Genomic DNA, 24,005 nt, shown 5'->3' on the forward strand with positions numbered 1-24,005 from the left:
CTTGTTGTGATTATTATTTTTTGGCCAAACAGGCAAGGTTTAATGGCATGTTTGTTTATTCATTCATTCATTCATTCCTTCATTCATTCATTCAATAAGCATTTATTAAGCATCTACTGTGCTAAGTGCTCTGAAGAGAAAGACAAAAGGACAACTCTGTTCTTGTAAGTTCAGACTATTTGGCAAGAAATAACCTATAAACAAACAATTATAATAAAATGTGATGAGTGCTATAATAAAGGCTCTGGAAGCACAGAGAAAGTACTAATCAACTCCATCTAAGGAAGTCATTAAAAGCTTTATAGGAAAAGTCTTAATAAATTATAAACATATATAACATTGTAAAACTGTCTAAAAGGGAATGAAAGCTTTCCCCACTGTGTAAAGGTTGATCTCTGAGGAGTACACTTAACCTGGAGATGATGAGTTGATTACAGAGATTTATTAGCACAGGGGAGGAATACGTAGGGGCTATTTCAGAACTGTGTTGACAAAGGCACAAACCAGCAAGAATACAGAGAGACTTCTTGGATGGGAGGAATGGTGTCAGGGAGTAAGGACAGAGAGGGGAATGAGGTGGGTGACAGAGTGGCAACATGTTTTTGTTGGACATAGGTCATTACGTAGTACGGTGGGAAGAAGAACGAAGACTTCACCTCCCAATCCCTGGGATCTGTGAATGTGTCACCTTACATGGCAAAAGGAACTCTGAAGATTAAATCAAGGATTTGAAGATAGAGAAGTTATCCTGAATTGTCTGGGTGTGTACCATGTAATCATAAGGCTCCTTATTGGGGAAATACGGAGGCAGGACCAGGAGAAAGGGAGATGTGATGATGGAAGCAGGGATGTAAGTGATGCCTTTAATCTGGCTTTGAACATAGAAGGGGCCACAAGCCAAAGAATGTGGGCAGCCTGTAGACATTGGAAAGGGCAAGCAAGTGAATTCTCTCATAGAGCCTCCTCTAATGAACACAATCTGTTGACACATTGAGTTTAGCCCAGGCTGACTCATTTTGGACTTCTGACCTGCAGAACTGTGAGATAATAAACTTGTGTTGTTTTAAGCCAATAAGCTTATGGTAAATTTGTTACAGGAGCAATAGGAAACTAATTCCCACAGGAATCCAGGGGGCTTCCTTCTTGGTCCTCCTATGTGTCTGGCACAAATGAGAGGCCCTTGTTGTAGCTGACAAAGAGGGCCCTGTTACTCAAACCAGCAGTGCTGACACAGCAGAAACTGCTCCAGCACTGAAGCAGAAGGAGCGTGGGCGGGAGGAGCCCCCGACTGCGTGGAGAGGGCTGGGGAGGCAGGTATTAGGATCCCTAGCACAAGAAGATTCATGGGAGTGGCTCAGAACCTTTCAAGGGGTGAGGAAGAAGGCAGAGACAAAAGTGGGTGTGTGGGTTTCTGGGTTGAAAACAAACTAGCATTGTGTTCACTGCTTTATGTTCAGTCATAGAATCCCATTCGTTTTGAATTTCAAGCAACCTAAGGGAAGCTTCAGATTTTGTTTATTAAAAAAATAAGTCAAATGATTTGACAAAAACTGAGCTACTGGATATGAAAGCCTGCCTGGGAATGGGACAGTTAGTGAGTCTCAGAGTAAATAAAGCAAATAAAGTCAACCCTTTAAAAATTTCCCCTTTGTTCTGGATCTGTTTTTTAACTCCAGAATATTTTAATCGAATCTCTTACATAATACTCAGAAGTCAGATAAGGACTTTTCTTCACCCATAAAACACCTGGAAAACCAACAATAGCGTCATCACTCAGGTATTATCTAAAAAAGTTCAATGGCATGACCCAAATCACCTCTATGGAGTGACAACGAAGTGGTTCCAGAGGGTATTTCCTCTGAAGAACAAACAGAATGGCGAAAACATCTACTTGGGGGCCTGAAGACACTAGCTATGCACAGACATTTCTGTCTGACTGTACTGATGACCAGCATGAGCAAAGGCAACCATGGTGGGAGCCTGGGGCATGTAGCATGTGGGGGACAGGGCATAACCCCAGTTCCCTTTGCTCTGCGTCTCCCCAGGGGGTATAAATGTCTACATGTGTCCAGGGTCTGAGGTGGGGCAGATGAGTGGAAGTGAAGTAGCACTTAAGGTAGCATCTCCAGGTTGGTTTCCTCTCTCTTAATGAATCACAAGCCATGCCAGGGTCCCTCTTTCTCCTCCTCGGTTTTCATCCTAAGACTGTTCCCCACTCTTGACTTCCCAATACCAGGAAGTAGGGTCACTGTTTCAGTGCTTGTCCTCTCCGACGATATCGGACCTACCTTAATCTTCACATTTTAAATGCTCTACTCCAAATGTCTGTAGCATTTAAATGTACAGCTTATCAAATATATTTAAAAGTTATTAGTGAGATACAAAACTGGTAAAGTCAGTAGACTACAAAACCGGTAAAGTCAGTAGTCCCTTTGTAAGGCTATGTTAGGGTTGGCAAGGAAAATGCAAATGCATTAACTTGAAACATCGTATTCAGGGACTTCTCCCAATGAAGAAATAGTTACAGAATGCTGATCAGTGATTTCCTTAAAAAAGATAAAATAACACTAAATCAAAAACCAAAACAAAACACACACAAAAAAACAACTAAAGGCCTGTTAAAAAATCAATGAAAGGACCTTCTTATCCTAAGAAGAATGCTGCCAGTGTCAGCAACCCTTGGAGCAGTGGTTCCTAGCCCTGGTGAACTGGTGCACAACAGAGGCCTAGAAAAGGAAGGATGCCTGTGCTCCATTCAGATTTACTGCATGAGAATCTCTAGGAGAGGCCTAGAAAAGGAAGGATGCCTGTGCTCCATTCAGATTTACTGCATGAGAATCTCTAGGAGAGGCCTAGAAAAGGAAGGATGCCTGTGCTCCACTCAGATTTACTGCAGGAGAATCTCTAGGAGCAGGGCAAGGGTGAGTCTGTTTAAAAGAAAGACTTGACAGATGATTCTGAGATGCAGTGAGAACTGTTCAACAGGATGGCTTACTTACAGCCTAGACGTCCCATCATTCTTCCACAAAAGCTTTTGAATTTGGCTTAAAATTTCGAATCTGACCCAACTTTATTTATCTACAAATATGAGTATATATAGGATGGAAAAGTGTTTTTAATGCCATGAGATTTAAGTTTTTTGCTTTAAAAATATATATTTATATGCATGCATTATATGTCTAATTAACATATGAAAATGTTTCCAACATGTCTTTCATTTCTTATTTTTCTATTTTTCTACTGTAGTATATTTTATGCCTTCATATGTAAATAAAGATGAAACAGTTTGCATTTTTACTCGTGAATTAGTCTAATTTTGGAATTAAGAATGGCTTGATGTGAAGACTGCTAGAGTAAGAAAATTGAATTGAAAGAAATCTGAAAGAATTAAAAAAAATTTTTTTAGCCAGGCATGTGCCTGTAGTCCCAGCTACTCGGGAGGCTGAGGCGGGAGGATCACTTGAGCCCAGGAGCTAAGACTGCAACACTGCACTCCAGCCTAAGTGACATAGCAAGATTCTATCTCTAAAATAAACTAAAAATAAAAATTTTAAATTGTTCATAAAGCTTGCCTCCCAGCTTGCAGTTGCTGACCATCAGTTGCGAAGAGTTTCTGGGGGGAAACAGTAATGTGTCAAGGTAGTTCCAGAGCTGAAGGGAGATGAAAGAAAGTCAGCTGCTAGAAAGAGGTCACCCTAGTCTTAGCCTGCCTCCCAGGCATTTCCTAGTATCTTTCACAAGAGCTAGAAACCTTTACAATAAAACTGGATTCATTTTTTTTTGGTAAGAATTTGAGGGGCCGATTTTCATATTCTGAGTTCAGGGAGCAACTCTGTCTACTGTAGATGTTGAAATTGTAACTGAGGTGGTCTGCGGTTAGGAAGGTGAGTGGGCTTTCTGCAAGACTGCTTGAGGCAGAGCTGCTCTTTCCAGACAGCACCCATGCAAGCATCAGTAGATAGCACAGGGCCATTTGATGGGATAGATGTACAAAGGGCGCATCTGGGATGAACTCACCGATGTAGTGAGGGACAGAGTCACATGAAGCCATCCTGAGATACCTCTACCTTTTCCCAGTAGATAGAAGGCAAGGAGTTGCAGATACCGCTTTGAAGCAAAGAGAAAGAACTCTAGGGATTTGGGCCATTATCAACACTGAAGGCACTCTTTGAGTCTCTTTGCTAAATTTCCAGTGCTTATCAGATCTATAATAAATTTCTTCATTTTAAAGATTAGCTCCTAGAAAGAGCAAGGCCAACGCCTACCTTCTTATTATCACAATCACATCATTGCATGGGATGCCTGGCGTGTCAGAGGCATGTGATGGGTTTTTGCTGAATAAATGAATGGATTCATCAGAGATACACTTTTTAAACACTGTGATCCCCCCATACAAATTAATCTTAATATGAAAAATAATTATGTGATAACAATATACGCTTATTTTCATTCCCATTTAAAATATTTCACATTAGTACGCTGAAGGAAGAAGAACAATTTTGGAGTTTCTTATTTTCATGACCTAAATCAGAAACTGCCTTTATATTGTAGTTAAGTATTCTTTTCAAAATAATGAAGCAGCACATTCTAGTGAAGCCGTTTTTATTAGCTCTACTATTTCGGCTTTTAAGAACCTCTCTGTCAAACTGTAAATCATTATTTTTTAAGCAGCAAATGAAGTGCTCAGCCAACACTTGACTCTTACTCCATCTTTATTCCAATTTACTACAAATAACTTTTACTCTCCTTTATTAATCATGGTAACGAGTATGCATTTTATAATTTGACAAATCAATAGTTTTAAAATATGTTAGAATTGGGTTAGCGCCTTTTAAGGTATGTTATCTGTCCAGAAAAATCATCATCTGAAAAGATACTAATAATATTAAATACCATACATTTACTACTAAGACTGAAGGACTGTTAGCTGAAGGAAAGTTAGCTGAATGGTTTTTCGGTACATTCTGGAGCTGAGAACAGAGGACTTTATTGTAACATAAACAGCTTCTCCATCTTCACAATCACATAATTCAGTGTGAAAATGGGGAAAATAGGATGTCTGTTCAGAAAGCCAACAATAATCAGATCATTAGCCACTAGATTTGCAAATAAAAAAACATTAAGTTATATTCCTCAGTGGACACACCTATTCACAGAAAGTAAGTGAATGCAATGTTTACAACTTTGAGAAAAGTCTGAGGCAGATGACACGAGTCAATTCTCAGGGAGCAAGCAGGTACTTTACCTAGGATGGCTGATCATCCCTTTCTGAGATGACTGAGTGTATTAACCTATGATGCTTGGTTGTAAGTGGTCTGCCCTCCCTTCCCCAGTATCTCCATATCCCTCATCTCATCCCTGACCCCAGAACTTATCCTCAATCTTAGGGCCTGGGGTTAGTGCTGGCATTTAGTGACAGAGAACAATTTAGTTATAGAGATAATGTTCTACAAGAGAATGTCCACCTTACACATTAATTAGTAATTTTTTAAAGCTTCCGAGATTTGCTTAATTTATGCTTTTCTGTCTTGTTTTGATTCGTGTGTTTTCAAAGTAGGCATAGTAAAACGTTTTCCACTCCGAAATAAAGGCTTCGGGGCTGGGCGCAATGGCTCAAGCCTGTAATCCTAGCACTTTGAGAGGCCAAGGCGGGCAAATCCCTTGAGGCCAGGAGTTAGACACCAGTCTGGCAAACATGGTGAAACCCTCATCTCTACTAAAAATTAGCTGGGTGTGGCGGAGCACGCCTGTAATACCAGCTAGTTGGTAGGCTGAGGTTTCAGTGAGCTGAGAATGCGCCACCTCACTCCAGCCTGGGCAACAGAGTGAGACTATATCTGGAAAAAAAAAAGCCTTCAGTAGTTCTGTTCCAAGAAGCATGAAGCTAATATTTCGCTTTGATAATCTGCTTATTGAAAACTGATTTTTTTCACTTTTAAATGTATGGATAACATAAAATACGTAAATAAAAATTAGGATATTGAAAATTTTGCCGCGATTTCAAGGATGTTCTGCAATTAACAGATGCCTGTAACTGTTACGGGTTTGTACTAGAGATGTGTTTATTATACTCTGATTGTTATAGTCACAGTTCCTTCCTGAAAAATTGGGTCAAAATGTTTCTCAAAAGGTTCTCCCACTTTCTACCAAAGGGCCCTGTGATCTGACCATACCAGCCTGGGTGAGGAAAGGGCAAGGGGTCAAAGGCAGACATTGTCTATATTCTCTCAGCCCAATCGGAAGCCCTGTTCTGGGTGGTGACTGACCAGTTAATCTGGACCCTCCTCTTGGGAATTTTGAATGCAGGACACTCAGGTGTCAATGACACTGAGAGATAGGCAGAGAGAATATATTAAGTAGAAACCTGTACTGAAAACCATGAGGATGCAAAAGCAACATGTTAGGACAAAGAGAGGTAGAGTGAAAACAGCAGAAAGAAGCAGGTAAAAAAAAAAAAAGACAAAAAACAAAGAGAAAGTCCTAGAAATTGAAAGCCTCTTATATCCTGAGTGATATTCCAGCAGTTCACAAAGACTGTGCAATTATTATTGTAATAAAACTCCATTATCTGCAGTGACCTGAAATAATCTAACAATGTGAGGTGTCATGAACAAAAACCACAACATGATTTTAACAGAGTTAGCAGTTGTGTATTATAGAAAATATCAGTGAGTGTGTGAAACTGGGAGGCTGCTGGGGGTCCTGGCCCAAAGAGAACTGTGTATTGAGGATGCTACTTGGAAAGAGAAAGGACAGTTCAGACTCTAGGTCTCTTGAGACCACCGAGGACAAATGACAAGATTTCCTATGCCCCAAAAGTCTGAAATGCTAAGCTCTCAGGCCCTTTAAGGAAGGCTAGAATGACAATCTACCAGGACAGACTGCAGTGAAAAAGTTAAAGGAAAACTGAAAGCAACAGAGGGAATCTGTATACTCAATTTTTCCAACATCCCTGAATTTTATATTTAAAAAGACATAAGAAAAGCAGACTCCTTGGGTAAGCTCAGCAAGGCATGAGTGAGTTCATAAAATTGCATGTATTTCTGGGGAGGGATGAACACTGGCATTCAATGCCTGCACTGCTTCTGTTCTAAGATGTCATCATTCACAAAATAAGACACCAATTTAATAAGAGTTTCGAAGGAAACTAACAAAAATTAGATGTATATATTGAGTGCAAATTATAATCACAAGAGTTAAAATTTAAAACAAAAAAAAGTCTTTAAAAGAGATACAGCAAATCTTTTAAATTCTGTCTGCTTTAGAGCCAATCCTGAATTTCCTCCGTGAAATTCTGCAGTGTAAAAACACCAGTTGTTTAATTCAACAGTTATATTACTATGACAATTAATATGGCTTAGTTTATATGTGAAGATGCAAAAACCATACTTTCACTGACTTATAAAAATTTATTCTTGCCCAACTTTACTGTTCAAAAGTCCCATTGAAATTCTTATTGTCTATAAGCAAGGAGAATGGAAAGAAAAAAAATCTGAGGAATGGTATCTCTTTTATAAAACTCAATACACTTGGGCTTTCTAAACTTCTACAACTACCGCATATCCTGCCTTGGGAGACCCTTTAAAGACATAAAAATTGTTTCTCTTACTGGATTTCAGATATTAAGCCTATTCTCTCGCTGGCGTTGATCCTGTAATTTCTCTCACCAGACTTACACTGTGAGTTTTGCAGGTGACCATGCCAACTAGTTGTAGCAAGTTGCTGGCAGGTAAAGCCAATTTTCTTTAAGTAAAAAGATCTCTCTCTGGGTTTGGTGTGTCAGTCATGATTCTTTAATTCTTTGGTCTCTGGGTCTTTTGTTTTCTGCTCACTTCTACATTTCAGTATTTAAAAGTATTGCACAGCAGGTAACTTACTGATGGCTTTTTTTTTTTTTTTTTTTTAATCTTTTTTCCTCCTTCCTGTTCAGGGATAACTCTTTTGGCCATCTGTGTGTCTTTACCTCTTCTGCTTACTAACACTGTTAGTGTTAATGCTTCTCTTTTTAGTTCAAAATTATGAGCTTTTTTCTTTAAATTTTATAAAATATGCTCATATTATTAATAAACTAGAAAGGAGATAAGAAAAAAATGCAGTCGTAATGTTACTTCACTAGCAAACCATCTTTGGTGTTCTAACATTTCCTTCTAGTCTTTTGACTCATGCAAACCTTTTAGTGTGGTCGTAATCACAGAGTAAGTAACCTAAATAATTTTGCATACTAATTTTGTATTATTAGTTTCTTTTTTCAGAGGCTGTTCTATGTTGTTATAAGTTTTCATGGCCATAATTTTATTGGCCCGTTCATATTGCATTATGTAGATGTATTCTAAGATCAGTATTTTCCCCACTATGGTTCCATTGTTATCAGTAATGTACAAGAGCATCTGTTTAAGTGAATGATTCCCAGTATTGGCGTTGTTTCCCTTCCCTCTTCCCCTAGCTGCCTTCTCTCCCAACCCTCAAAAGCAACCATGATGTCTGCTGTTGCTCCTGCTTCCTGTGTCTTAGATCCTTCTCGCTTTTCCTGTGATGTGTCCCACTCTAAGAGGGAAAGGGGGACGCGATATGGACACCTTTATAGGATCCTGCTAACCTGAGTAAAGTGATTTCCGGGATTAAGGAAAACTACTTCCAAGTACATTGGAACCAGAATTAGGAACCAGTTTCAGAAATATACTGTGGCTTGTAAAGTCTACCTCTTTAAAGTTATAGGAAGCATGATTTTAATATTTTAGTGTCTTCACTAAAGGAATGTGAAAGAGGACTTCAAGTCCTATCGAAATGTGAAGTGAGAGGGGTAGTTTAGAAAGAAGGGAAGAGGACTAATTAGGATCCTTACACTGTATTTTTCAAGTATCTAATGATACCATCTTGTACTCCAAATTCCTCATCTGTAAAATGGGAGGACTGGAATAGGAAAAACTCTATGATCCTCTCTATATTCTATGGCCAGGGGGCAGTCAGGCTAGAAACCCTTCAAAGGACTCATTCTTGGTCTAAGGGCTGGCTAAATTTGGTGCTATGCTTTACAGATTTTTAGGAAAAGCTCTAAAAGGCATGTACAGACCACTCCCTTCAGAACACTGGTAAAAGTGAAGTGAATTAATTCCTTTGAAAAAAGCTACACAAAGCAGAAAATTCTCACGTACAGAGAGCCACGGAGCTTTTTTAGATCCACTAATATGGGCTATAGCAAGAGTGGCAGACTCAGCTTAGGGCCAAAGAACTGTTATTTTCCTTTCAATTTCTCTGTTGACATTCTCACATCTTCTGCTGTATTTTCCTTTGCATGCTGCCTACAGCCCAGCAGGATTTTAAGGAAAAAGAATAGTACTTGTGGCAGGAGGGAGGGAGTGGGTCTAGAGAAATGGGAAGAGGCACATTCTATAGCTTTAATTTCTGAGAGATACAAATCTATGCACTCTTCATTCTTCTTTCCTCCCACATTGTAAAGGAGAGGCCAGTTTGGGGACATGATTAGGACTACATGCTAACCAACTGATCAGATAGGAAAAAAGTATTCTCTAGTATTTTGGATTTTATTCCAGGAGTCATGATCATTTGCTAAAAGAAAAGGTCTTCCAAGTATTACACTATGTTGCCATATGCCTTACTTCTCAAAAGAGATAGTAAAGAAGAAGGCGGGTAAAAGAAACTGGACCACTTTGCTTTGCTAGGAAAACAGCAGTGAGATCGAAACACGCATAGAAGGGTTTTAATTCATGTTTTTAATTTTAGAAATTGCTTCACATTAGAAGTTAAACTTCACATTCTCTTTTTTAAGTGTAAGATCGTTGGTGTTTTCTTTTCCCCAAATTGAAACTAAAAGCAAGGATTCGAAATAAATCATAAAAGGAAAAAAAATTACAATGTACACAACTGGACAACTAATAAAAGTTAATTATTTATGAACCAGAAGTGATTAAATTATAACTTAAACCTAAAGTAAATATTGCTTTCATAAATACCAGTTTTCACTCTGCCCGTTTTTGACTCATCTACTTTTTTAAATGACCTCAAGATTCAGAGTGAGCTTTTTTCAGCAAGATTTTTTACCAAAACCCATAAAACCTATCCTGTATAGGCAGAAAACAGTAACAAATTATGTGAATTTTGTATCACATACCGTGCCAAATCTTACTTATAGATAACTGCAGATGCCAGCTAAACACTTGTACCATGGCTGTCTTTAAAAGCTGAGCCACTTTGCCTACAGGGGACCTGCTGAGTGAGGCCGGGCATAGGCTTTGCTGCCAGGAACAGAGATCCAGGTTCTGACTCTGCTACTCCCTGGCTTGTTGGCCTTGGGCCAGCTTTTATTATTATTATTATTATACTTTAAGTTCTAGGGTACATGTGCACAACGTGCAGGTTTGTTACATAGGTATATATGTGCCATGTTTGTTTGCTGCATCTATCAACTCGTCATATACGCTAGGTAGGTATTTCTCCTAATGCTATCCCTCCCCCACTGCCCCCCACCCTACAACAGGCCCTGGGGTGTGATGTTCCCTGCCCTGCCTGTGTCCAAGTGTTCTCATTGTTCAATTCCCACCTATGAGTGAGAACATGCGGTGTTTGGTTTTCTGTCCTTATGATAGTTTGCTGAGAATGATGGTTTCCAGCTTCATCCATGTCCCTGTAAAGGACAGGAACTCATCCTTTTTTATGGTTTCATAGTATTCCATGGTGTATATGTGTCACATTTTCTTAATCCAGTCTATCATTGATGGACATTTGGGTTGGTTCCAAGTCTTTGCTATTGTGAATAGTGCCGCAATAAACATACGTGTGCATGTGCCTTTAAAGTAGCATGATTTATAATCCTTTGGGTATATACCCAGTAACGGGATCACTGGGTCAAATGGTATTTCTAGTTCTAGATCCTTGAGGAATCGCCACACTGTCTTCCACAATGGTTGAACTAGTTTACAGTCCCACCAACAGTGTAAAAGCATTCCTATTTCTCCACATCCTCTCCAGCACCTGTTGTTTCCTGACTTTTTAATGATCGCCATTCTAATTGGTGTGAGATGATATCTCATTGTGGTTTTGATTTGCATTTCTCTGATGACCAGTGATGATGATTTTTAACCTCCATGCCTCCATTAACTCGCTTATAAAATGGACACATGAAGAGTACGTATCTCATAGTGTTGCTGTGAGGCTTAAGTGGGACGGTGCATATAATGGGCTCAGCAGAGTGCTCAGAGCACAGCAAGCCCTCAAAAATGCCAATTGTTTATTCATGTATTCAATCAGTAGCCAGTGAACACCAAACTTTGTGCCCTGTATTGTTGCAGTCACTGAGGATAAGGCAACAAATAAACAAACAACAATTCCTCCTCTGATGGAATGTGTAGTTCAACAGAAAATAATACCTAATACTTTCTTACTATTATTGCTAAACCAGTAGTGCTCCATGGCCCCAAGGGGACATTTGGTACAGTCTGGAGATATTTTTAGTTGTCACAACTGGAGGAGAGTGAACTGCCGCAAGTATCTAGTAGGTAGAGACCAGAGACACTGATAAACACCCTACTATGCACAGGACAGTCCTCTACAACAAGAACTGTCATGCTCAAAATGTCAACTGTGCAGACATTAAAAAATCCTGTTTCAAGTTACTGACTCAGTTAATCCTTAGAACACCCTATGAGGTAAGAATGATAAGGATAGGCTGGGCGCGGTAGCTCACGCCTGTAATCCCAGCACTTTGGGAGGACAAGGTGGGCAGATCACGAGGTCAGGAGTTCGAGACCAGCCTGGCCAACATGGCGAAACCCCAACTCTACTAAAAATACAAAAAAAAAAAAAAAAAAAAAAAAATTAGCCTGGTGTAGTGGTGGGCGCCTGTAATCTCAGCTACTCAGGAGGCTGAGGCAGGAGAATCGTTTGAACCCGGGAGGCAGAGGTGGCAGTGAGCGTGCCATTGCACTCCAGCCTGGGTGACAAGAGCAAGACTCTGTCTCACAAAAGAAAAAAAAAGAATGATAAGGATAGGCATTTTATCTTTATAGTAACCAACAGTAACCATATATTACAGCGTGAATAAGACTATACATTTCATATACATATTTACAACAATATCTATATATTTTATGTAATATATGCTATTATTTGTAAAGTACTCTACACATTATATACAGCTACATTAAAACATACCTTCCTAGCATGTGCTTTTTTAAAAAAAATCAACTGATGGATTTTACAAAATAGATTGAGTTCATTTTACAACCAATGGCTGTACCCTTGTGTCATCTAGATTTTAAATTATTAATAATCTCTCCTGATTCTCACTCACATACTACAGAGGGTAATCTTTTGGGCCACATCTGCAATGATTCCAATATCAGACAAGGGGACATTGTGGTGCACTAGAGACACCAGAAAAGGAGCTCAGAAGTTCAAGATCTAGTTTATCTCACTGCCTGGGCAAGTCACTTAACTTCTCTGGGCACCAGAGGCCCACCATTACCAAAACATGGGGCCATAATGCCTTTGCTGGGGATTCAGAGGTTGGTAGGATAAAATGAGATAATGTGTGAAAGCACTATGGAAGCCACAACGACCCACCCCACATTCACCACCTCCGCCACTGCCAACTAACACACACTCAGTAATCACCTTCTTCTCACCATACATTTACTCATCAAATCTCATCACAGTCTGAGAGGTAGGTATGCTGATCAATGCAATGTGAGGAAAAAGAAACTGGAGCACAAAGAAAAGATAACTTGCCTGAGGTTACAAGGTCAGTGAGTGGCAGAGCAATGGCTCCCACCCACATAGTCTGGTTCCAGGGCATGCCCCCTTAGCCAGTGTGGCCCTCTCTCCGATTTGGTGTTGGTGCTTGGAGCATGTCCTCACATTAGCAGTAAGGCCAAGGTCACTGTTCTCTTGATTTCTAGGAGTTGTTCTGCTCTATAGGAAGTCCTGTTTACTCCCTGGTCCTGATCAGCCAGCCAGTTAATTCATTGATCAAAGCAAAGAATGAAGTCTCATTTAATTAGTTTTTTGAACTACTTTTTTTAAAATAGGCAATATGGGTACACAACACATGCTTCCATCACAATACAAAATTCAAAGGCACAGAAGGATCTACAGTGACAATTAGTTTTCCTTCTTATCACATCTTCCAGCTACCCAAGTCCTCTCTGTAGAGATGACCACCACTACTAGCATGTCATACATCATTCCAGAAATGTTCTATACAATATGCTTTCTAAAATAGCATATTTTGTATGCTATGAGTTGTATATCTATTCTACAACCTGATTTTTTTCACTAAATACTACTTGGGAGATCAGTCCATATTAGTATATACAGAGTTCTCTTTATTTTTATTAATGTCTGAAGAGTATTCTGTAATTTAATCCACCCTCAACAGATGAATATTTAATAAATTTGATATTTAACAACACCACAATGAGTATTTAATGTAGAGATCATTTCTAACATTGCAAGAATATACGTAGGATAAATTCCTAAAAGTGGAATTGTTGAGTCCAAGGCATGCGCCTTTTAACATTTTATTGAAATAGCCAAATTGCTCTCCATAGGGGTTGTACCAATTTATTCTCCCACCTGAAATGCAGGAGATCATGAATGAGTTTAACTTTATTTCCATACTCTCATCAAACAGTGTCATAAAAATGTTTTATCCTTGTCAAAAAAATAACATCTCATTACATTTTTAATTTGCATTTCTATTATAATGATTAGATTTAGAATCTTTTCATGTGTTTCAAGAACCAATTGTATTTCTTTTATCTGCAATTGTTCTGTTCATATCCTTTACCTTTTTTTTTAATGAGTTGGGTTTTATTTTCTTATAAAATTATAGGAGTTCTTTATCTGTGAGAAAAATTAACCCTTTGTCTATAAGTTGTATTTCCTCCAGTTTCATATTGTTCAAGGCCTTTGCAGTAATATTTGATTTGTAAGTAATGTTCGTTTTCTCAATTTTTTGCTTTTATAGCTTCTGAGTTTATTTCATATAGTCATCTTTCAGCGTCCTCAGGGGATTGGTTCCAGGAAAACTTATCCCCTGCTCTGAGATACTAAAATCCATGAATTCTCAGGTCTCTCATATAAAATGTCACAGTATTGCATGTAATCTATTTTTTTCCTCATAAGTTATTGGGGTACAGGTGGTATTTGGTTACATGAATAAGTTCTTTAGTGGTGATTTGTGAGATTTTGGTGCACCCACCATCCAAGCAGTATACACTGCACCATATTTGTAGTAGTCTTTTATCCCTTATCCCCCTCCCACTCTTCCCCCCAAGTCCCCAGAGTCCAGTGTATCATTCTTATGCCTTTGGGTCCTCATAGCTTAGCTCCCACATACCAGTGACAACATACGATGTTTGGTTTTCCATTCTTGAGTTACACCACTTAGAATAATACTCTCCAATCTCATCCAGGTCACAGCAAATGCTGTTAATTCATTCCTTTTTATGGCTGCATAGTATTACATCATATATATATATATATATATATATATATATAACATATATATATATATATATATATATATAACATATATATATATATCACAGTTTCTTTATCCACTTGTTGATTGATGGGCATTTGGGTTGGTTCCACAATTTTGCAATTGTGAATTGTGCTGTTATAAACATGCGTGTGCAAATATATCTTTCAAATAATAACTTCTTTTCCTCTGGGTAGATACCCAGTAGTGGGACTGCTGGATCAAATGGCAGTTCTACTTTTAGTTCTTTAAGGAATCTCCACACTGTTTTCCATGGTGGCTGTATTATTTTACATTCCCACCAGTAGTGTAGAAGTGTTCCCTGTTTACCGCATCTATGCCAACCCCAACATCTACTGTTTTTTGATTTTTTGATTATGGCCATTCTTGCAGGAGTGAGGTGTATTGCATTTTGGTTTTGATTTGCATTTCCCTGATCATTAGTGATGTTGAGCATTTTTTTCATGTTTGTTGGCCATTTGTACATCTTCTTTCGAGAATTGTGTATTCATGTCCTTAGCCCACTTTCAGATGGGACTGTTTTTTTCTTACTGATTTATTTGAGTTTATTGTAGATTCTGTATATTAAATGCCCTTTGTCAGATATACAGAAGATTTTCTCCCACTCTGTGGGTCATCTGTTTACTCTGCTGACTCTGTTGTCTGTTTACTCTGCTGACTGTTCCTTTCGCTGTGCAAAAGCTCTTTAGTTTAATAAAGTCCCAACAATTTATATTTGTTTTTATTGCATTTGCTTTTGGGTTCTTGGTCATGAAATCCTTGCCTAAGCTAATGTCTAGAAGGGTTTTTTCCAATGTTATCCTCTAGAATTTTTATAGTTTCAGGTATCAGGTTTAAGTCCTTAATCCATTTTGAGTTGATTTTTGTATAAGGTGAGGGATGAGGATCCAGTTTCATTCTCCTACATGTGGCCAGGCAATTATCCCAGCACCATTTGTTGAAATGTCCTTTCCCTACCTTATGTTTTTGTTTATCTGTCAAAGATCAGTTGGCTGTAAGTATCGGGGTTTATTTCTGGGTTCTCTACTATGTTCCATTGGTCTATGTACCTATTTTTATACCGGTACTATGCTGTTGTGGTAACTAGGGCCTTATAGTATAGTTTGAAATCAGGTAATGGGATGCCTCCAGGTTTGTTCTTTTTGCTTAGTCTTGCTTTGACTATGTAGGCTCTTTGTTAGTTCCACATGAATTTCAGAATTGTTTTTTTCTAATTCTGTGAAGAATGATGGTGGTATTCTGATGGGGATTGCATTGAATTTGTAGATTGCTTTTGGCAGTATGGTCATTTTCACAATATTGATTCTACCCATCCATGAGCATGGGATGTGTTTCCATTTGTGTGTGTTGTCTATGATTTCTTTCAAAACACTCTCAGCAGTGTTTTGTAGTTTTCCTTGTAGAGGTCTTTAGACTCTTAGGTATATTCCTACACATTTTTTTTTTTTTTTTTTTTTGCAGGTATTGTAAAAGGGGATAAGTTCTTGATTTCATTCTCTGCTTGGTTGCTGTTGCTGTATAGAAGAGTTACTGATTTGTGTACATTATTCTTGTATCTGGAGACTTTGCTGAATTCTTTGATCAGTTCTAGGAGCTTTCTATGGGGGGTCCTTAGGGTTTTCAAGGTAAACGATCATATCATCAGCAAACAGTGACAGTCTGACTTCCTCTTTACTAATTTGGATACTGTTTATTTCTTTCTCTTGTCTGATTGCTCTGGCTAGGACTTCCAGTACTATGTTGAAGAGGAGTGGTGACAGTGGGCATCCTTGTCTTGTTCCAGTTCTCAGAGGGAATGCTTTCAGCTTTTCCCGATTCAGTATCATGTTGGCTGTGGGTTTCTCACAGAAGGCTTTTATTACATTAAGGTATATCCCTTGTATGCCGATTTTGCTGAGAGGTTTTCTTTTTTTTTTTTGAGATGGAATCTCACTCTGCTGCCCAGGCTGGAGTGCAGTGGCGCGATCTTGGCTCATTGCAACCTCCACCTCTTGGGTTCAAGTGATTCTCCTGACTCAGCCTCCCCAAGTAGCTGAGACTACAGGTACGTGCCACCACCCCTGGCTAATTTTTGTATTTTTAGTAGAGATGGGTTTTTGCCATGTTGGCCAGGCTGCTCTTGAGCTCCTAATCTCCGGTGATCCTCCCACCTCAGTCTCCCAAAGTATTGGCATTATAGGCATGAGCCAGTATGCCCGGCCAAGAGTTTTAATCATAAACGGATGCTGGATTTTGTCTAATGCATTTTTTTGCATCTATTGAGATGATCATGTGATTTTTTGTTTTTAATTCTGTTTATGTAGCATATCACATTTATTGACTTGCATATGTTAAACCATCCCTGCATGCCTGGTATGAAATCCACTTGATCATGGCGGATTATCTTTTCGATATGTTATTGGATTCAGTTAGCTAGTATTTTGTTAAGAATTTTAGCATCTATGTTCATTGGGGATATCAGTCTGTAGTTTTCTTTTTTTGGTTATGTTCTTTCCTGGTTCTGGTATTAGGGTGATGAATTAGGGAGGGTTCCTTCTTTCTCTCTCTTGTGGAATAGTGTCAAAAGGATTGGTACCAATTCTTTGAATGTCTGATAGAATTCTGCTGTGAATCCATCTGGTCCTGGACTTTTTTTTGTTGACAATTTTTTAGTTACCATTTCAGTCTTTTTAGTTACCATTTTAATCTGTTTGTTATTGGTCTGCTCAAGGTATCTAATTCTTCCAGATTTAAGCTAGGAGGATTGTATTTTTCCAGGACTTTATCCATCTCTTCTAGGTTTTCTAGTTTATGTGTGTAAAGGTGTTTACAGTAGCCTTGAATGATCTTTTGTATTTCAGTGGTGTCAGTTTTAATATCTCCTATTTTGTTTCTTAGTGAGGTTATTTGGATTTTCTCTCTTCTTTTCTTGGTTAATGTTGCTAATGGTCTATGAATTTTATTTATCTTTTCAAAAAACCAGATTTTGTTTCATTTATCTTTTGTATTGTTTGTTTGTTTCAATTTCATTTAGTTCTGCTCTGATCTTGGTTATTGCCTTTCTTCTGCTGGGTTTGGGTTTGGTTTGTTCTTGTTTCTCTAGTTCTTTGAGTTGTGACCTTAGATTGTGTTCTTTCAGACTTTTTGACGTAGGCATTCAGGGCTATGCACTTTCATCTTAGCATTGCCTTTGCTGTATCTCAGAGGTTTTGATATGTTGTGTCATTACTGTCATTCAGTTTGAAGAAGTTTTAAATTTCCATCTTGATTTTGTTTTTGACCCAATGCTCATTCAGGAGCAGGTTAATTTCCATGTATTTGTATGGTTTTGAAGGTTCCTTTTGGAGTTGATGTCCAATTTTATTCCACTGTGGTCTGAGAGAGTGCTTGATATAATTTCAGTTTTCTTAAATTTATTGAGGCTTTTTTTATGGCCTATGATATGGTCTATCTTGGAGAAAGTTCCATGTGCTGTTGAATAGAATGTGTGTTCTGCAGTTGCTGGATGAAATGTTCTGTATACATCTGTTAAGTCCATTTGTTCCAAGGTATAGTTTAAATTCATTGTTTCTTTGTTGACTTTCTGTCTTGATGACCTGTCTAGTGCTGTCAGTGCAGTATTGACATCCCCCACTATTATTGTGTTGCTGTTTATCTCATTTCTTAGGTCTATTAGTAATTGTTTTACAAATCTGGGAGCTCCACTGTTACGTGCATATATGTTTAGGATTTTAACCACTGTTGCTTTAAAGTTTGTTTTGTCTGATATAAGAATAGCAATGCCTCTTTGCTTTTGGTGTCATTTGCATGAAATGCCTTTTATACCCCTTTACTTTAAGTTTATATGAGTCCTTATGTGTTAGGTGAGTCTCCTGAAGGCAGCAGATAGTTGGTTGGTGAGTTCTTACCCATTCTGCAGTTCTACATCTTTTAAGTGGAGCATTTAGCCACTTACATTCAATGTTATTATTGAAATGTGAAGTACCATTGCATTCATCATGCTGTTTGTTGCCTGTGTACTTTGGTTTTGTTTTTGATTTTTAACTTTTTTTTTTGCTTTATAGCTCTGTGTGATTTATGCTTTAAAGAGGTTCTGTTTTGATGTATTTCCAGAATTTGTTTCAAGATTTAGAGCTCCTTTTAGCAGTTCTTTTAGTGGTAGCTTGGTGGTGGCAAATTCAGCATTTGTTTGTCTGAAAATGGCTGTTATCTTTCCTTCATATGTGATACTTAGTTTCATTGGATACAAAATTTTTGGCTGATAACTGTTTTGTTTGAGGAGGCTGAAGATAGGTCCCTAATCCCTTCTAGCTTTTAGGGTTTCTGCTGAGAAATCTGCTGTTAATCTGATAGGTTTTCCTTTATAGGTTACCTGGTGCTTCTGTCTCATAGCTCTTAAGATTCTTTCCTTTGTCTTAACTTTGGATAACCTGATGACAATGTGCCTAGGCAATGATCTTTCTGGGATGAATTTCCTGGGTGTTCTTTGTGCTTCTTATATTTGGACGTTGAAGTCTCCTGCAAGACTGGGGAGGTTTTCCTCGATTATTCCCCCAAATATGCTTTCCAGGCTTTTAGAATTCTCTTCTTCCTCAAGTACACCGATTATTCTTACGTTTGGTTATTTAACTTAATCCCAGACTTCTTGGAGGTTTTGTTCATATTTTCTTATTATTTTTTCTTTGTCTTTGTTGGATTGGGTTAATTCAAAGACCTTGTCTTTGAGCTCTGAATTTCTTTCTCCTACTTGTTCAATTCTATTGCTTAGACTTTCCAGAGCATTTCACATTTCTAAAAGTGTGTCCAAAGTTTCCAGAATTTTTGACTGTTTTTTTCTTTAAGCTTTCTATTTCCATGAATATTTCTCCTTTCACTTCTTTTACCATTTTCTGGATTTCCTCAGATTGGGCTTTGCCTTTCTCTGGTGCCTCCCTGATTAGCTTAATAACTAACCTCTTGAATTCTTTTTGAGATAAATCAGGGATTTCTTCTTGGTTTGGATCCATTGCTGGTGCACTTGTGTGATTTTCTAGGGTGTTGAAGAGCCTTGTTTTGTCATATTACCAGGGTTGGTTTTCTGGTTTCTTCTCATTTGTGCAGGCTCTGTCAGAGGGAAGGTCTAGGGCTGAAAGCTGCTGTTCAGATTCTTTTGTCCCACACGGTGTTCCCTTGATGTACTACTCTCCCCCCTTTCCTATGGATGTGGTTTCCTGTGAGCCAAACTGCAGTGATTGTTGTCTCTCTTCTAGCCACCCAGCAAGTCTATCTGGCTCCAGGTTGGCACTGGGGGTTGTCTGCACAGAGTCCTGTGATATGAACTGTCTATGGGTCTCTCAGGTGTGGATACCAGCACTTATTCCAGTGGAGGTGGTGAAGGGTGCAATGGACTCCGTGAGGGTTTTTAGCTTTGGTGGTTTAATGCTCTATTTTTGCGCTGGTTGGCCTCCTGCCAGGAGGTGGCGATTTCCAGAAAGCATCAGTTGTAGTAGTGTGCTGAGGAAACTGTGATGGGTGGGGCCCAAGAACTCCCAAGAGTATATGCCCTTTGTCTTCTGCTACCAGGGTGGATAGGGAAGGACCATCAGGTGGGGGCATGGCTAGGCATGTCTGAGCTCAGACTCTCCTTGGGTGGGTCTTGCTGTGGCTGCTGTGGGGGGTGGGGGCGAGATTCCCAGTTCACTGGAGTTGTGTACCAAGGAGGATTATGGCTGCCTCTGCTGAGTCATGCAAGTTTTCAAGGAAGTGGGGGAAAGCAGGCAGTCACAGGCCTCACCCTGCTCCCAGGCAAACTGAAGGGCTGGTTTCACTCCCACCGAGCCGCCCCAACAGCCAGAGTCTGTTTCCAGGGAGAGGGCAAGAGGGGCTTGAAAACTTGCCCAAGGCTATCTGCCTCCCAGCAGCCACAGAAAAGGGCTTTAGTTCTTCCCCTGCCTGTGAAGGCTGCAGGCCTGATTTGGGCCCTCCCCCAAGTTCTGGCAAGGAGGCTTCTCGCCCTGTTCAAATTGTTACAAAGTTCAGCTAGAGAATTCCTTCTCCCTGTGGAGTTTTACCCCTTGCTCCTCTGGCCACCCTCCAGATGGATCCCTGTGGTGTCAGGCAGGAATGGGCTGCTTGGGGACCCAGAGAGCTCCCAGGACCTTGCTGCTGCTTCTTCTACCCCTGTATTTCACTGGGCTCTCTAAGTTGACTCAGCTCCAGGTAAAGCCAGAAACTTCTCCCACAAACAGACCTTCAGCTTCTTCAGTGGGGGTGTGTGTTCAGGAGAGGAGGGTCTCCCTTCCCCACTTCTGCAGTTGGGGCACTCACAGTAACTGGGGTGTCTCCCAGGTCCTGCGGGAGCAGTCCACTTCCTTCAGAGGGTCTGTGGGTCCTCTCGGGATTGCTGGTTTGTTCTTGCAGTGGATCTGGAGCTAAAATTCACAATGCAAGCCTCCGCATGCTGCTTTTTCTGGAGCTGCAATCTAGTCCTGCCTCCTGTCCACCATGATCTCCTGAATCCAGTATTGCACATAACCTATGCACAACCTCCTGTATATGTTAAATCATCTCCAGATGACTTATGATACCTAATACAATGTGAATGCTATGTTATATATATATATATATATATATATATATATATATATGTTACACTGTATTTTAAATTTTGTATTTTTATTTTTTAAACCAAATGTTTTCAATTCATGGTTGGTTGAATCTGCAATATGAAACCCACAGATAGTGGGATTTGGAAAGGTCTTCTCTACTTGGAGAGTATTAAGAAAAATTCATGTTTTCTTTTAGTACTTCTGTGGCTATTTTTCTAAGTTTAAATCTTTGAAGCATCGGCATTTATTTTGGTGTATAGTTAAGAGCTGGTATTCAACTTTCTTGTTTTCCAGATGGTTATCCAATTGTCATAGTATTTTCTATTGAATAATCTCCCATCGCTCCACTGATCTTAAAAGCCAGTTTTATTATGTGCAAAATTCCTATATTATTTGGATCTATTTCTTGACCTCCTGTTAATCTGTCTGACAATTAATAAGCAAATACCACAGACTATTTTAATTATTGTAGCTATAATATGCTTTCCTATCTGGTAGAGCTAGTTCCTCTCATTATTTGTCTTTTCTAGAATATTCTTGGCTATTCTTTAGGAACTTAGAATAATCAATTGGTATTTTTCTTAGAATTATACTATATTTACAAATTAACTTAGGGAAAATTTATATCTTGAGGATGCTGAGTCTTCCTATCCATGGATATTGTATACTTTCGCATTTGGTTCTAGTTTTTTACCCTCTCCCCCTCTTTTGATGAGCCTCTGTAACATTTCAAAGCTTTTTCCATATATATCTTTCTTTATTACATTTACCTCTAAAGTTAGGTATATACTCCTATGTGGGTAATGTTATCACATATAGGTCTAATTTCTAAACAGATGTGGCAATAAAAACTATTAGCTATGGGTTTATATAAAAGTCATTCATTTTTGTTTTGTTTTTTGTTAAGTGCCTAGTTCTTGAAACTTAGCAAACTCAGGCTTGAAAAATTCACTAGAACTATAGCCATAAAACATACCTCTTTTTGACTCCAGCTAATAAATATTTCCCTCCTAAAATGTTTTAGCATGAAAACAGAACTCACTGGATTTTCAGAAACCTTTGCTCCCTGTTGGCTTCGTTTTCAATTTTGAGAGTACACAGATCTTAGTAGTGTTGCATTATCTATTAACAATTTTTATTAAACTAAAAATACAAAACTTACCTCCTAAATTCATTCCAGCTTGAAGACATTTCTGAAGTCTGCAAGCAGGACAATTCTTTCGTCGAATCTTATCAATGATGCAATCATTTCTTCCAGCACATAAATAGTTGTGTTGCCCTGATTAAAATAATAAAAAATAACTGTTAAAATAGAGTATACTAGTACAAAACATTAATATGTATACTCAGAATATAAAACTACTTCTTTCCTGCCTTGAAATCTCCTCCTCAAAAAAGTAAAAATACATGATTTGTGGATAATATAGAGGAGGAGATGGTCAGCTTAATGCAGCTGAGACTTTAGATTACATATGATAACATTACACTTATTTTCAAACATGTTCTCATATAAGTAGAGCGATATTTCTCCATTGTTTGAATTTTCTGATAGCTGCATAGGTTCAGGGAATAGTGCACATTTCCTGCAGACATCACAACAGCACCAATCTAAACAAAAACCCTATTGCAGTTGTTTAAGCTGCTATGCCTGCCCACCATTTATACATGTGACTTCACTGGGATTTCACAGTAATTTCACTTTCAAATTACACAGTTGGAAATGTTAAACTGTTTCATTCTGTAAAACAATATGGAACTAAAAAAAATCAGATGTGGGCACAGCACAGGCTTAGAGAGTGGCATCTATTGGCAAAATATGAAATTGTAGCCTAGCTTTATTAGTATTTATTCAAAAATATTTACTAAACACCCACTGGGTACTAGGCACTACTAGAGGCACTAGGGATACAGTGATAAACAAGACAGACAAAAGCCTCTGCTCTTAACTTTCATTCGATTTGAGGGAGACATAATAGACAAGGTAATTAGATAAAATGTGTAAGATGTCAGATAATAATAAGCACTAGGGAGAAAAATGAAGGGAACATGGAAGGTGATTTTTAAATAAAGGTCTATAGATCTATCAGGCCTATAGATCCTTCAATCTAACAGTGGGGACATCTGGGGGAGAACATATACCAGAAAGAAGGAAAAGCAAATGTGGTAGGGAGGAAGGTGAGGGCTGATTACTTGGCATGTTCTAGGAACAGCAGGGACACCAGGATGAATGAGCAGAAGAGAATGAGTAGAGAGTAAGAAAAGACAGAGATAAAGAGCTAATGTGAGCCACATCACATAGGTCCTTAGAGATGATATTCAAGACTTTGGCCTTTACTCTGAGATGAAGCCACTAGACTAGAGGGCTTTGAGCAGAGAAGTCACTTGATACGATTTATATTTCACAGCATCACACTGGCTGCTGTGTTGAAACTGACTGCAGTGGACTAAGGACAGAAGTAGAGAGACCAGGAGTAGGAGGCAATTATTGTAACCTAGGGGAGAGAGGAAAGTGGGCTGGGTCATTGTGGTAGCAGTGGCAGTGGTGAGATTCTAAATGTATTCCAAAAGTAGAGCTGCAAGGTTTGCTGACAGACCAGAGGAAATGAGGAGTTAAGGAGGCCTTAAGATTCTTGGGCTAAACAAGTAGAAAAAGGGAACTGCCATTAATTAAAAAGGGGAAAACAGAAGGAGCCAATGGTTTATGAGGAATGACCCCAGCTCAGTCTTGGACATGGCAAGTCAGAGAAGCCTGATAGGCATCCAAGTAGAGGTGGCAGGTCTGCGGTGAGGAAGAGGGCTGGGCTAGAGATGTAATCAGCTTATGGATGTGATTTTAAGCCACAAAACTGGGTGAGATCATATGGTGGGTGAGCACAGACTGAAGAGTGAAGCCTGAAGAGTCACGGGTTATTGAAAAG

General features: G+C 38.9%; 1 protein-coding gene across 3 annotated transcripts in view; it reads right to left on the reverse strand.

The window, feature by feature from the left end:
* The window catches only part of NR3C2 (nuclear receptor subfamily 3 group C member 2), a 363,201-nt gene that overhangs the window by 92,768 nt on the left and 246,428 nt on the right, over positions 1-24,005 (reverse strand). For all 3 annotated transcript variants that reach the window (XM_055276070.2, XM_055276066.2, XM_055276067.2), the window contains one exon: positions 22,250-22,366. In XM_055276070.2, coding sequence (XP_055132045.1) covers positions 22,250-22,366 — 117 coding nt within the window. The remainder of the gene's footprint in view (positions 1-22,249; positions 22,367-24,005) is intronic.

The sequence above is a fragment of the Symphalangus syndactylus genome, chromosome 4 (assembly GCF_028878055.3).
Source record: "Symphalangus syndactylus isolate Jambi chromosome 4, NHGRI_mSymSyn1-v2.1_pri, whole genome shotgun sequence".
NCBI lineage: Eukaryota > Metazoa > Chordata > Mammalia > Primates > Hylobatidae > Symphalangus > Symphalangus syndactylus.